Below are 16,308 nucleotides of genomic sequence, written 5' to 3' on the forward strand. Positions count from 1 at the left end.
ACAGCTATATGTTCCCCCGCTGCTGATATGTAGTCCCCAACATTCGAAAATCATGTTCCTGAAACTCTCCCATGACTCACCGAATATCAAATTTGTGAAAATGATGTGCAAACTTTGGAATTAGAGCATGACAATGAGTGCTTCGACATTAATGACTTGAATGAATATCAGAGCCATGTTTATGAAAATGAGGAACAAAATGACGTTGAGGGCAACACTAATCTTAGTGAAGGTGGGTTACGTGACATATGTTGGACTCAACATTCAGGACTATCGGCTGGTGATAGTCGACATGGTGATTTTCCTCATGGTAATAGTCCAATTGGTAATGTGAACAATGATTTGCTTGATTCTCCTCATATCGATAACTATATGCAGTCCAATCCGAATTCTACATCATTTGTATCTGCACATAGGGCTAACCATAGCTTCACATCTGTCAATGACCATGAAATCATTCGAAGGAATCAATTCTTTTCGAGGAAGAATGACCTACAAAAGAAGCTTTGTCTATATGCACTATAAAGGAATGTTAAATTCAAGGTCAAGAAATCAGATATAGTCCGATATGAGGTTGTATGTATAAATGACAATTGCATGCTACCAAGATATATGGTGAGAATACAAATGCTTTCATGATTAGGTTATTCCAGGATGAGCATATTTGCTCTTTAAATATCATGAAAAGGGATCATCATCAAGCAACAAATTCAGTTATCGGAGACATCATCCAGCCAAAGTTTGATGGGATCTCACGTCAATACAATCCCCGTGATATTGTGCATGACATTCACTCTAATTATGGAGAAAACATAAGCTACAATAAAGCATGGGCCGCTAAGGAAGCTACACTATCAGGTTTGTGGGGTATGCCTGAAGAGTCATATGCAAAACTCCCTTTATGGAGTTACATTGTAAAGAGCAAGAATCTAGGCACGTTCACTCGAATTGAAACTGATGATCAAAATATATTTTTATATTTTTTCATGGCACTTGGAGCTACCATCAGAGGGTTTCATCATATGCGGAGAGTCGTAGCTTTCGATGGAATTACACTGAAGAATAGATACAGAGGTTTGTTATATATTGCATCATGTTTGAATGGAAATAATCAAATTTATCCACTTACTTATAGAATAGGCCCTGAGGAGATGGATGCGACCTACACATGGTTTTTTGAGAGATTCAAAGAAGCGTTTGGTGATGATCCCAATATAGCTTTTATATCGAATAAACACAAGAGTATTACAAAAACGATACGGACAGTTTTCCCTAATAATCAACATGGCCATTCCACATATCATCTTGATACAAACTTACAGACTAAGAAGTTTAAAGGTAATATCAATGCGATTCTATTAACTTTTAATGATGCAGCTAGAGCATATATTGTTGAGGAATTTGATAATGCATATTTTAGAAGGTGTTAGTATTGAAGTTGTACAATATCTCAAGGATGCAAATCCTGCTAAGTGGGCTAGATCACATTTTCCAGGCAATAGATACAACATCATGACCATTAACATCGCAGAGAACATGAATTCTGTGTTACTTGATACTAAAGATAAACCCGTTTTGCCACTACTAGACCACATTCATGATATCTTGCAAAAGTGGTGGTATGAACGTTGAAATAATGCAGCTGTAATGCAAACTCCTGTTACTAATTGGTTCAGCTCAATATTATTCATAGAAGGATACCGACAGAACTTTAAACCAGTAATAAGTGTGAATTCCCATTTCGTAAACCGCAATCCATATCTGTCAAAGTTAAACTCAAGTACCTGAGGATCGTTGGACACAACTTGTCTGTAAAGTAGGTTATGAACTATATGACCAGAGAACCTAAGGTTCTCCACTTCAAGTAAGTGTCCAAAACATGTCTTCCTATACTTTTCCAGTTGATCATCTGTGAGCACACTTTTAATTACTTCGTTGGCTTCTATTGGGTTCCCAAAAGAATGTGCCTTAGCTTTAAATATATCAGCATCCTTGAAAATTCATTCCCTTTTAGCATCGCTGGCCTGCAAAATAAATTATATAAATGGAATGAAAGACAACAATTTATTCATACACTATTTGTCCACCCCAAATTGACAATAATAATAATGTTCAAGCAAATATTAAAACATATATGTTCAGATTTTTGCAAAAGTGGTATTACCGATATAACCATCAGTAATCAACCTACAATGAACTAAAAAAAACCCCGATGGCCTATCGGCAATTACCAATGGTCATCGGGTGACTTTTTTCTTGAGTATTCACATTAATGAATAAATAGTTAAAAATGTCTTATCATTTACCGTACCAAACTACATAAATGAATATAAAACTTACCATCTTAGATAGGAGAGAGGAGAGTGGAACATGGCCTGAAAGTTTAGTGCTTTCCATCTCAGCTTTAGATTGCTACCTAAAAGTTCATCAACGCTTAGAGTCGGGTGCTGATATGCTGCCACCACGTCTCTTAGTTTGCACCTTCTTACCTCCCTTTTTTGATTGAGATTGCAAGTTCCTTTTTGGTGCCATTATAAAATATAACCTATAAATGTAACTTGACAACATCAATAACTTTTTATCTACCTTTAGCCACATAGTCAATTATGTATGCATATATAAATAACCATAATCCTAAGTTACAAATACAGAATTTATATAATTCTAAACAATACAAAATAACCATTTCAAGTTAAATTGCCAATGATGCTAATTTTTCATCTACATTTAAAGTGTATATATATGTATGTATATAACTACGTATAAACAACTTAAAATAACATAAAAATTGATCAAACACATTTATTTATCCAACCAATTCTACCTTTTTTATCACTTCCAAAATAAATTTATATCGGTTTCAATTTTTAAGCTTGTGCCAAATTATAAACTTTTATCAACTCCATATTTTTTTCTCCTTTTGAACCCCAAAACTCAAAAAAAAAAAAAAAAAAAAGGTGACATCATCGATGACGTTAGCAAAACGGCAGGTCGTCGGTTACACACGCACAAAAATGACACATCGCTCGCTTCTCCTTCAACCTCTAGTTGGGTCGACCCGAACCCGCTTGAATCGGGTCTCGTACCCGAATGCTAACCCGGCCGTTTCTCCCACCTCCGGCTACCTTTTCAGGCCAAATCGGTCTTATTTTTTTCATCTCTTTATTTCCTACTGATATCCAGTGTCAATCTATCCTAAAACCTAGATTTTAATAACTTCCATACAAAAACCTTAATCTAACATAAATTTCAAAAATTTCAAATTTTTAACCGGTTTTAAACATCAAGAAAACAATTCACACTCCTAAATATATCACATTGTACTCAAGAAATGTTATATATTCTTAAAATTTCAAGTATTTGAAGTAAATATGAAATCCACAATATATACACACGGTAATAAATAAATAAAAAAATTACCTGATAATGCTCTGTGAGGAAGAAACTAATGCTTTGTGAGGAAGAAACTAAGTCTCGGGTGGGTGCTTATATTGAATCAAAAAGTAAATATTATAAGTGGATAAAAAAATAGGAAAAATGTATATTTTTATTTTTTTAATTGAAAAGTTAAAAGAGTTTTTCGTGGTGTGGGGTGGGGTGAAAGAAGAGTTTTTCATGGAAATTGATTGAAGTTTAATATAAAGGATATGATTGTTTTTTAAAATTTTTTTTAGACTATAATTGATATGAAAAAGTAAAACAAAAAAGATTAAAAAAAAAAAAAGACAGTATATTTTGTTCACGCCTTGCCCACAGGGATAAAGAACCAAATTCCCCTAAAATAAAAGCTAGCAAGTTGGGCACAAAAAATAAAAATAAAAAAGATTAGTTTAACCCTTCAAGTTTAGTATAATTACAAATAGCATCCTCAATTTTAATATAATTTCATTTATCTTCACTTTCGTTATCAATTTTTATCTAATTTAACAGAGAAAAAATAATATTATAATTTACCTTTCAAATATTAATTATATTATATTTAATATATTAAAAAACGTGCAAAACTCTAATTTTTACCCCAAGGCCCTCTCATCTTTTTCTCACTTTCACACACACATTTATATTTTTAAATTCATTTTACTTATAATATATATATATATATACATTTTTAAAATTTTCTTTTTCATTTAAATTCATCTTACTTTTAATTAGTTTCATCCCTCATTTATACATATTTAGTGTTCATTTTTCATTTATACACAAAATTGTTTATAAATATAAAAATATTTAATAGAATTAATTGATATGAAAAATAAATGTAATTAGAACAAAAACAATGTTATTCTAATTTCTATTTCAATAAGAGAGGAGAGTTGAGCTGCATTTTTTTTAGTTACACTTTTTTTTTTAATTTTAATCAGACTTATTTTTAATTTAACTTATTATAAAATTTTAACAAAATCAAAATTTAATTTTTTTCCTTTGAGTTTAAAAAATATTTAACTTTTTTAATATATGTTTGTAAACAGATTTATTATGAAATTGTCAAATTATTTTTGCCAAATCATTTTTATCCAAAAAATTCGAGATAAAAAGTTAGCTCTTCTTAATTTAATAAATTTTCTAATAACTCGACTGCAAATTTTTAATTTTCTATTAGCTCTACTTAAAATGGTTATTTAAGTTATTAGTAACAAAAATTTAACATTTTTTTCATATGCTTTCCACAATTTATAGGCTATTCATGGGAATAAATGGCTATTTATACTATGCTATTTTGTATAAGTATCATATAATATTTAGTGTTGCATTGTAATATATTATTTTTTCTGTATAGTTTTACATATTGTAATATTATCTTTTTTTATTGTTTGTATTTATAGTAATAAATAGTGATATATTAAAATACAAACAAAAATAAAATAATGATTCGTAATCATATTATAATTATATTTTTATTTTCATTTTGTTAATTTTTAATTATTAATATTTACTTTTTTCGTTAATATTGTTGTTATTAGTAATAATTATTATTATAATTTCCTATTAAAACAAAAAAAAAATTATTATACTATTATTATTTGATTATTTAATTTTTTATATTATTCAATAATTATGTGCTATTAATAAAATTTCTAATGTTATTGATTATTATTTGCTATTTGTATGTTTTACAAATTATTATTATTGTTATTATTATTATTATTATTGCAAAGTAGTTTTAAAAAACTATTATATAAAAATATAAAAGAATTTTTATTCATAAAAATATACATTTTTTATTTCTTTTTAATTTTATATTAGTTATTATAATTTAAAATTTTAATTTATTAATAACTTAATTTTATTTAAAATTTATCTATGAAAAATGTAAAGGAAATTGATTTATGTTTAGAAGTTAAAAAGGGTAATTGTTTTATTTACAGTACCATATAAGAGAGAAAAAAATAATTTGATAGATAAATTTCACTTGTAAACATGCTCAAGTGTAATTTTTAAAATTTAAAATATTAAATATGAATTATGACAAACTTAAGCATGTAGAATTTTCACCAATAAAAACTATGCATTATCATGATTTTTAAATTTTCATAATACCCTTATTAAATGTTTTTCACTCTGAGTTTTGAATTTCAACGGCTCGTTAAACATAGACGAAATGAGTAGTTTTGATGCTTAAGTATTCCTATTTGTATTTATATATTACAGTAAAATTTTAGATAATTTGTAAATTAGATAAATTGTATAATTTGTAAATTAGATAAATTGTACAAAATAAATAAATAAATAAATAAGAAGAAAGAAAGGCTCCCAACTTTTCCAACCAAAACTATTTTTATTCTCAGAATCAATTGTAATTTAACATATATTGAAGTTTAAAATCTTAAAAAATTTATGTTCAAATATCATTACTCATGTTACCAAATGGAAGGGAATGTTATATATTAGTTTGTACCAGCCAAAAGCCAAACCCCACTCGGAAGCCACAGCCATTGACAAACTCCACCTTTCTCTCCTCTGGAAACCCCTGCCTCGTCTTTTTTCTTCCACGTCGTGCCCCGCAGAGTCTCTTTCCACGGTCAAGAAGAAACATAAGCAAGAGGGTTTCTACAAGAAAAGCAATTGAAACCGTCTTAGAAATCAAAAGACCAAAAGAGGTCCGGTGACCGCCCCCAGCAGGTCGCCGTTGTTCCTCCCGGCACCGATATGATCTACTGGTTTGTCATTAGTGCATTTTTAACCAATACGTTACCAGCCGATTGTTCTTTATATATATATATATGTATATTAGAACTTGGGGATTTAAACTCTACACTGTCCTGCTTTAAATAACTCAAAAAAACAAAACAAAAAAAAAAAAGGCAAACGATTATATAGTGAAAACGGTAGGTTTTTAATGGAAATAATTCTTATATCAAGTTAAATAAAAATACAATAATAATTTATTTTGATATAACTAGAATCATCAGCTCAAGTACGTCTTGTTGTACATGGAACTGGACTGCCATTTCAGTTGACTGAACTAAAAGGAGACAAGGCAAAAACATATTGGAAGCACAAGATGAAATGAAACATCAATTAATGGGAATTACATTACATGGTAAACTCTGTTTCACGAACTGCATGCCTTGTGCCTTTTCTATGGCTGATTACACGAAGCTTAGGTAATTTCACATGATAAATATCCTACACCAGATAAAAATCAGAAATACAAGTTTATATCAAATCAAAGGTGCTTCCTCAGAAGTATAATTTTCTCTTAAGTGAGAAGAGATGGAAGAGAAAGAGAGAAAATATAACATGGGATTAAGATAGAGACTTTAGCATTTCTCATTCATTTCGCAGCTTACTCGTGTATCCAAAACTTACAGAGAGGCTGGAGGACATCCTTAACATTGGGATGGTCCCACTCTAGTGATTCCCACCACTGTTTGTGTACATCAATGCTTTGAAGAGAAGGAGGACATGGTTCATTGTCAACAAATGGGATCCTCTTCAGCTTTGGACATTTCCATATTGAAATTTCTTGCAGAGAATCAGCAACCATCACTTTTCCAATGCTGCAAAAGCTCTTTAGCTCCGGTAAGCCCCACAGTTTCAAAAACTTCAATTTAGGGAGAGTGATTTTGATGATATCAGTTCCTCCTGCGTCTTGATCTAATGTTGCTGAAATTATTTCCTCCATCTGCTCACAACTCTGAATATCAATTTTTTCCAGGTTCTGAAGGTGCGGTAACCATTCAAGCATGAACAATTCCTTTACTTTTGGACAAGAATCAATTGCAATTTGTTGAAGAGATGAAAAATTAGCAGGTGGGAGTAGTATTAAAGATGATGCACCTCTTTCTCTACTTATCAGTCCCTGTAAGTTACATAATCCGTTCAACTCCAACGTTTCAAGGCTTTGAAGAGAACCATTGCAAGAAGAAGAAGAAGAAAGCACATACTCCATTCCATCACACTCTGCAATATAACATTTCCTCAATTTGGTTACATTGTTCAATGATGCAAGATTACATAAACTCTTTACAATGTGGCACTCGAGAATTTGTAAGACCTCAACATCATTCGGGAGCAAATACAGGTACTCTCCCAGCATGCCTTCACTTGAGGTGCATTTTGTCAAAAGTACAGTTTTACGTGGATGATAAGGGTATATTGCCTCCTCTAGAAATCCGTGGAATCCCACTTGAAGTATATAATTAGTGAGTTTTCTCACCATAGCTCTTACAAAGGTATTAAAGTGATTGATGTCATATAATCTCCCTATAAAAGTCTCTAGCTTTCTCAAGCTTGCTAATTCCTCTCCTCTCAGTTTCATTGTCTCAGAGGCATTAAGACGAAATACGAGAAACTGGAGATGGGAGAGCTTAGGCAAAATGCCATCAGGTAACATTTGTATGTTCCTTGTGTCAAGGTTGAGGTATTTTAAATTACTCAACATTTCCATACCTTCGGGTACTTCAGTTATACCTGCATTTGACAAGTCCAGCCTTCTTAAGGCTTTTAGATTTGCTAAAGATGGCACATACTTCAATTTCTCACATCTTCTAAGCAATAAAGCAGTGAGACTCACCAAGTCAGAGATCGATTCTGGTAGATTTTTTATGGAGGTATAGGATAGATCTAGAACACTTAGGCATTTCATATGCGTAAAAAAACAATCTGAAATGCTCATAAGTATGTTATAATTTAGCCTCAAAGTTAAAAGTTCAGGACATTTTGGCGATGCATCAGAAGGAATATCCAATATATTATTGCGCATCAAAGAAGCCCTTACAATATCCTCTGTCCAATTTTCTTCCTCTGGTATTTCTTTCAATCCTGCACCAGCTTCTATCAAGAATCTAGGGCTATAACTTGTAAGTTGTAGTGCCATGTCTCTAACTAAATCATGCATCTTCACATGCTTTGTCTTGTCATAATCCATTGAACCCTCTAACAAGCAACAATTTTCAAGTCTATTCAGCATAGAATGGCCTTTTTCAAATGCTTCTTGCCTACTCTTCATTCCCTCGATTATTCCTTCATCAATCAAGTATTCTATCAAATCATTTCTATCAATTTCGTAGTCTTCAGGGTACAAAGCACAATATAACAGACAATCTTGAAGTCTCTTATCCTTCAGACGATTGTAACTGAACTCCAACTTCTCAAATATTGGTCCCATCATATTAGGCCCCCTTCTAGTTGCCTTCAGTTCTGCTAATGCACTTTTCCACTCAAATTCATCAATGGTGCCTTTTAGACTTCCTGCTACTGTTACAATTGCAAGAGGTAAACAACCACATTCTTCAACAATTTCATTCATAATTGTTTTCAAACTTGTGTGTAAAACATCTTGGCCAACTACATCCAAGAACAAGATTTGTGCCTCCTCTTTTTTTAGAAGCTCCATTTGGATACCTATGCAACTCATGCCACGGCAAACATCAAGAGACCTAGTCGTCAACACTAATTTGCATCCATTTTCCAAGGTAGGTTCAGGAATTCCTACATCTTCAAGACGATACACTTCCCACAGATCGTCAAGAATGAGTACGGTTCTCTTCTTTCTGCTCAACATGGCATATAACTTTGCTGCCCTTGTTGTTTCATCTTCATATTTTGAAATATTTAACCCCAACTTGCATGTGATTGCATCTTGTAACTTGGTAACATTGGAAGCCTTTGACACAGTCACCCAAATTACACTCTCAAACTTATCTTGATTTTCTAGAAGGCGATTGTTGATGTGTTTTAAGGCAGTCGTTTTGCCAATTCCACCCATGCCATAAACTCCAACTTTTCTAACTTCATCATTTTCCAAGCATGCCCAGATTTCTTCCAATTTTCTTTTGGATGTGTTTTCTCCTCCTAATGTTGTTGTAGGCAATATGTCTCCAAATAGTGGGTTTTCTTCAACCAAACCATCGAAGAAAACACCTCTTTGGTAAATTTGCTCCACCTCTTTTATCTTCTTGAAAACAACTCCTCCAAGGCGTGAACGAGAGAAGTATTTCCCTTTCCCGACCTCTTCTTGTAGAATTTTTATTTCACTGTTAATCTGTTCTACCTTTCCAAGCCAAAGTTCAACTTCCTTCTTCAGTTTCCTTCCAGGAAGAAGCTCTACCCTTATTCTAGCTTCTGTGTCTTCTTTTCGACTATTTAATTCCTCCCTTTTTTCATGGAGAATTTTCATATATCTATTGATACCTCTGTGATATTTGCAACATTTACCGATTGGAGTTAATATCTGCTTTACAAGTTCAACAAATATTGAACCAACAATCTCCATTGATTATCCTACAAAATACCCATATAATATGCGCATCATTAACTCCAACAATTTATGATCAAAATATAATGCGAGCTCTATTACATGTAAAACTAAAACCTCAATTAAGTTAAAAATAAATCATGAAACAGGGAAAAAAGAAACCATGTCTGAAAAATTGCGTATGTAAAAGACTAGATATCTAATTAGAATTAACCCCATTTTTTTTTTTTTAAATACTAAGTAGCTTTGTTTTCTGATATACCAAAACTAAGTTGCTTATAACCGGTATGAATTTGAGCCCCTATTTTCAGATTTTAGACATGATATATACAAATAGTATACCGCCTAATTACCTTATGCCTTCTATGAGGGAGAAAGAAAATTATATTGGATAAAGCAATTGGCTCCCACTAGATCCAAAAGAATAACACCCTATTGCAAATGAATAACAATTGAAGGAAGTCTATTTTTCTTTTTTTCTTTTTCTTTTTTTTTTTCCTTTTTTTTATTTTTCTTATAAAGAGACGTACTTAAAACCCTTATCACAGACAATTAAAAGGAGAGGATGGCATAAATAAATGAAAATTTTAGAAATAAAAAAAATAAAAAATAAAAAAAGGCCTCCTCCCAAAAGACCAATAGAGTCTATTGTACCCAAATGTGGACAGCCTATATGAACATTCTATCAACCCAAGAGCTAACAAACAATGGCCAAACCTCCCAATACAATTCTAACACTACCATAAACGAAGGTCTTAGAAAAGAAGTCTAATAAGTGGGAAAAAGAAGATAAAAATATAAATATCAATCAGAGAAAAGCAAGTGGGAATCAATTGAAATAACAAATTAAGAAGCGAAAAAGGGCTTTATGAAGGAAATAAAGGAAGAATACCTGGTCGATATCACACTTACAGACCGGAAATTCTTCAATTGCTAAGTAGAAATGTAGCAGAGCCAAGTGATGAAACTCGTTTTATCAGAAGGTTGTCCGATGCAAAAGAACCAATAAGCAAAGTGAAAGGAAACCTTAGATGCAAGCCAACGTTTACCAAATCAAAATGGATCTTGAGAATGTAAAGGACAGACGGCTAGAAGAGTAGATTTTTATTACTAGATATATATATATATATATATTTTTTTTTTTTTTCCTTCTAGCAAACCATCAACAAACAAGCTCTTTTCAGACTTTGAAAATCGATATGTCTGAATGATTCAAAGACTTAAACACTCTCGACTCTATAGAAAGAATCACATCTTCTTTCATTAATTGTCCTCTCTCCTTCAATGGCTTTTCGAGAATTGAAATACCTTCCTTCATGAATTGTACAATTATTAAAAGTTCAAAAAATAAAAATTTGGATGAAAATATTGAAAATTTTAAATATCGATAAAAATAAAATAAAAAATAAAAAGGATAAAATTTATTTAATAAAATAAAAAATTTTATTAAAATTTTAATATTAATTTATTTAATTAATTATTAAATTTATTATAAAATTATAAAAATATTAAATAAATATTATATTATTTTTAATTTAATTTATAAATAACCATAACAATTATAAATAAATTATTATTAATAAAAATATAAAAAATAAAATATATATTAATAAAATTATTTATTAATTAAAATAAAATAATTGTTATAATTATATTATATTTTATAAATACCATTTTAATAGTTATAGAATTTTTAATTAATTAAAAAATTATTAATTTTTTTTATTTTAAAATATAAAATATAAAAAATAGTTATTAAAAATTAATTTTTTAATAATTTTTCATATAATTATTAATATATCAATTATAAAAATTTTATATTAAATATAATTATTTTTTATGTTTAGTATAATATATTTTATTTTTTTAATTTTTATTTGTTTAATGTTATTAATTTAAATGCTATACATATTAATTCTATATAATAATTTATTTTTATATTATTATTTTATATTTTTATATAATCAATTATTAACCTATAATTATGGGTTCTAATAAATTTATTTTATATAAAATATATAATAAATATGCATTTATATATATATTATCAATTAATAATATTTATTAAAATTATTTAATTTAGTTTATTCAATTTTATTTATATTATTAGATACAAATTAAAAAAATTATTACTAAAATTAATTTAATAAAATAATTTATTAAATATCAATAATATTTTTAAATTTTTTTATAAAAAATATTATAAATATTTTCAAAATTTGTATAAAAATTTAAAAAATTTACATAAAAATTTTGATATAAAAATATCATAAATATTTTTCAAATTTGTATAAAAATTTTAGAAATTTACATAAAATTTTATATATATTATAAATTTTTTAACCAAATTATTAAAAATTTTATGTGAATATTTTGACAAAAATTTTTATAAAAATTTTGATAAAATTTCAAAATTTTTTATAGATATTATAAAAATTTTATCCGTTGCCATCTACAATCTAAATTTTCTCTCTACCTTTTAAAAAAATAGATATTTCAAAAAAATTTCAAAAAAAATTTCGATATTCAAAACATTGGTCTCTCCTTCAATGGCTTTTCATGAATTGAAATACCCTTAGACTCTGTCCTGCCAGCTCTGACTCTCGTTTCTCTGTTGTTTTCATCCCTGTTCTTACTCGTTTCTTTCTAACTTACTCGAGATACAACAAGTGCAAAACTTAACTCATTCACATCATATTTCATAATAGAAAATTTAAAAAATGCATTTTAGATTCTTACAAATAATAAACTTGTTTTTGTGTCTGATATTATTTTACCAAGCGTAACCCCGTTAAATAATAACACAAAGGATTGAAGATGCACGAAGAAATTAAATACTTAACACTCAAGCAGTCATCCATTAAAGTTGAGATCGGATTTACATATGAACGCAAAAACTTCAATTACAAATAAAAAACATTTGCAAAAGAAAACGGATATTTGATAATCTATCTTACATATATTGTATCACTAGTACATTCCAGTGCCAAGATCATCAAAGCATAAATAAAAGCAAAATATAGTTGCAAGATTACAACCTCCTCCCACTGTCAGCGACTGTTAAAGAAGCGCACCAGAATACGTGTCAGCATGCAGAGAAGTACAATTTCTTGCGTAGAAGATTCGAACCTTTTTTGTCTCCATGCTTTAATCCATGATTTGATAGTCTGCAATGCAATTGATTAAACAAATTAAAAGATGTATAGGAAAATGTTCCACAAAAGTAGCAAGGATGTCAAAATAGTATGATTTGTAGAATGAAATTAACATTTTCTTCCATAAATAAGCAGTTCAAGAAAACAGATTTCAATAGATCTCCTGCATTCGACATTGTCGCACCATCAGGTTGGCAGTCAGTACAAACGGATAACCTCAAAACATGAGGTTCCAAAAATTTGTACAATTAGAAAATCATGACTTGTTGCAGTACCAAGTAAAGTTGAATCAAGTTTTGCATAGCTGACACAGTGATGTTCTTGAGATTGGGCCGTTTTGACTAAAAGCAAACTATCAAAGATTCTAAAGTGAATGGTACAAAATAGCTATCAAAAAAACATCTTAATTTCTCATGCTTCGGAAAGAGAATGTATTGTAATAGATTACACCACAAATAATGGCTATCAAAATATTGGAAGTAATAAATTACCAAAAGATGGATGAAGAAAAATGCATTTGAGCATAGTCATGCAAATCATGCCAATATAAGAAGATAAAAGCAAACATAATTCAGGTCAAAGTGCAATAATGGTAATATCTTATTCAACAATATAACCTCAATTGAACTGACCACTGTCTAGATAGTTGGTTCAAAGAGACAGCCCAGCAAAAAGCAATTCCAATTCCTTATCCTGTGATGTAGTCCTCTGGCACAAAAAGAACATTAGCAATGGCAAAAAAATAGCAAATGCTAAATAATATCCATGCATCTTTTAACTCTTAAGAAAATTAGTATTCAAGTGTCACTTATTACATAAATGCTTATGAAGATAAATAAAAAAATAAGATAAATGCAAATTCAACTTTTGTACCTGAAGAGACATAAGTGACAGAACTTTATTGATAACCCGCAGCCGATGAGAAGCATAACTGCTGTTTGCAGGAAGTTGATTCATTCTCTTCATTTCCTCATGCAAGGCAGCCTTCTTCTCTTCATTCCCCATTACCCTCCACCCATCTTTAGATTGAGTACTACCTTCACTCACCATAGTCATGTGAAAGGTACCGCTGCCTTTAGAATCATTCAGGGAAGCCATAATTCCCAGTATACCTGACCAAACAAAAATGGAAACAATTTGTTGCAGAAACCGTCTTCCATTCTTTGGATGAAGACTTAAATTGGGACAACACCATAAACCACATTTATTACTTCATAACATAAGACTGCATTTGGAAAACAGACGAGACATAGAGAACTGCAAATACGGAATAAATGCCAACTGGGGCAGATAAAATTATAATACGTGTGAAGAAATTATAAATCCCAGGAATGGGTCATCAGCTTGATATATTAATGTTCTTTCTCAATCATAATAAGTACTCATTAGCCATCAATAGAAACTTAAAACAATGCCCCAATACTCTCAAAAAGTGAAAAGAACCAAGCAACCAAATGCAAGGTAGAGACAATATGGTGAGAATTACAATACTTACTACACTTTGGGTCACTAACAAACTACGCACATGTAAATAAATTGGCAACTAAAATGGAAAGTGGGAAAACTTATTAGCACATAATTGAAGATGTTCATTCCATCAAAAAAGCGCATTGATTTTCCTACTTAGAGAAGACTTCATTGAACCTCTCTGTTTTGAGAAGGAACTAATTCCATTGAAAACTTTTTACAAATACACAAAAGTTAATCAAATCCAAACATAACAAGGTTTATTTCCCCCATACCACGAAACATCGTATAATGTCCTTGAGAGCCTATTTGCCCCTCTAGATTAGACAGCTTAAAAAAAATTAAAATATAAAAAATAACCATGGAAAATAAAGAGCAAAAATAACAGAATTTGAGAAATTTTTTTTTTTTTTCTCCCCTCTATAGAAACAGAATTTTAATTTCAGGTCATGCAATTCAGCAACCAGACTTGCATTCAAAAACTAAAATCGTTGTTAAACTTACAGGACTAAAGGTTGAGTTTCACGATGAACCACCGGCAGCCGAATTATCTCCGACGACGACGCAATTTTAGAGAGAGAGAGAGAGAGAGAGAAAGATACCACAATAACTCAGTTTTGTTCAACCGTGACTTCTATTTCCCTCTTCTTCTTGGGAAGCGAGACCTCCCTCCTGATTGTTCACCAAAGCGGCGCAATCGTTGTTGTGAATTTTTCAATCGAAACGCACCGTATTAGGTGTTTCCTTGTTCATCTAAAGCAACATTTTTTTTTTCCGGAGGATATCCCAGAAAAATAAAATAAAATAAATAAAAACAAAGTCCGTAGTTGGAAATACACGAGTTTTATAAAATTGAAATTCGTTAGAGGCGTGCCAACTGGCAAGTCAAAATTTCTTCAAAAAAAAAAAAAAAAAAAACTGGCAAGTCAAAATATAGCCCATATAATACAAATAATCTCCGGCTCACGTGGCAAGAGATAATGATATATGATAGTCTCTTAACCATGAGTCATGAGAAATTAAATATTATATAAATCCACACCACGACCTTTTTTTTCTTTTTTTTTTGGTCAAAAAGAAATTTTATTGATAAACAAAAACCAATATTACAAGGTTTCAACTTCAATCAGATAATAAAATAGAACAGAAATTCTATCGTAAATAAGTATCCAAGCTAGGTAAAAGATCCTTTCCACGACAATTTTAGCAATCCAATCAACAGCTTTATTTATCTTCCGGGAAACAAAATTTACCTCCTAGTAATTAATTTTAATTTTTGCAGATATTCTTTAATATCTGAAATTGTAGAGTTATGAGTCCAAGAAGTAGAGGTAATTTGCGAAGTAAAAATGCTCATGTTTATAAACTCCTTCAATCACAATCAAAAATACTATTTTTTTACTCCATATCCACTGCCCAAACACAAACACAGAACAACACCCAACATTTAACTTTTATACTTGAATCACTGGGAACCACTTTACGCTTACATTGAATGAGCCTACCTAACGAATTTCTAACCACACACCCCAAACCTGCCTTCACTTAGCTTTTCAAAAAAGAACCATCAAATATTAATTTTAATCTTCCCTTCTAGAGAAGCTTGCCAACAAAGAAGATGCACATCATGCCTACTCACAAAAACTTCATTGATCAAATTAGAAACTAAATCACCTTTTTGATTTTTAGACTCCAACTATTGACCAAATTAAGAATTAATAATAACGTGCATTGGATTCAAAATGACACCCTTATGAACAAACAAGGTCTTGCTCTTCCAAATCTTCCAACAAATATAAGCAGATAAAGTAAGAAAGTTACCATCTCCAGACAAACCTTTAACCCTATCCTGCATATGTTGAAATCCATATCACACATATGAAATCCATATCAAAAGTTTGTATTGTAGAAATAGTTCAATTGTAAAAGCTTTTGTGTTTTCTTATTTTTCTTTTTTTTCTTTTATTGGCTTGTTTGAAATGTTTA

The 16,308-nt window shown here is 30.3% G+C and overlaps 2 protein-coding genes across 8 annotated transcripts; both read right to left on the reverse strand.

Annotated features, from left to right (window-relative positions):
• Positions 1-5,770: 5,770 nt before the first annotated feature.
• Positions 5,771-10,976, reverse strand: LOC107430202 (disease resistance protein At4g27190). Of its 5 annotated transcripts, none has more exons than XR_009634497.1 (4): positions 10,593-10,976; positions 6,811-9,726; positions 6,539-6,627; positions 5,771-6,048 (listed from the first exon to the last, which is right to left on the reverse strand). XR_009634497.1 is itself a non-coding variant. In XM_060812089.1 (3 exons), coding segments are annotated over exons 2-3 (2,910 nt in total). In that variant the 5' UTR covers positions 9,719-9,726; positions 10,593-10,976; the 3' UTR covers positions 6,501-6,625. The 5 variants fall into 5 exon arrangements, 3 of the variants coding, with proteins under 3 accessions (XP_060668072.1, XP_048318118.2, XP_024934860.3); XR_009634498.1 differs by having other exon boundaries at positions 6,534-6,627; XM_060812089.1 differs by lacking the exon at positions 5,771-6,048 and having other exon boundaries at positions 6,501-6,627.
• Positions 10,977-12,543: 1,567 nt separating this feature from the next.
• LOC107430314 (uncharacterized) lies at positions 12,544-15,116 on the reverse strand. Of its 3 annotated transcripts, none has more exons than XM_016041161.4 (4): positions 14,925-15,116; positions 13,729-13,967; positions 13,488-13,563; positions 12,544-12,867 (listed from the first exon to the last, which is right to left on the reverse strand). In XM_016041161.4, the coding sequence occupies exons 2-3, from the start codon at positions 13,951-13,953 to the stop codon at positions 13,507-13,509; spliced, it is 282 nt and encodes a 93-aa protein (XP_015896647.1). In that variant the 5' UTR covers positions 13,954-13,967; positions 14,925-15,116; the 3' UTR covers positions 12,544-12,867; positions 13,488-13,506. The 3 variants fall into 3 exon arrangements, with proteins under 3 accessions (XP_015896647.1, XP_024928195.1, XP_015896640.1); XM_025072427.3 differs by having other exon boundaries at positions 13,473-13,563; positions 14,827-15,116; XM_016041154.4 differs by having other exon boundaries at positions 14,827-15,113.
• Positions 15,117-16,308: the final 1,192 nt, after the last annotated feature.

Source organism: Ziziphus jujuba, chromosome 1 (genome assembly GCF_031755915.1).
Source record: "Ziziphus jujuba cultivar Dongzao chromosome 1, ASM3175591v1".
Taxonomy (NCBI): domain Eukaryota; kingdom Viridiplantae; phylum Streptophyta; class Magnoliopsida; order Rosales; family Rhamnaceae; genus Ziziphus; species Ziziphus jujuba.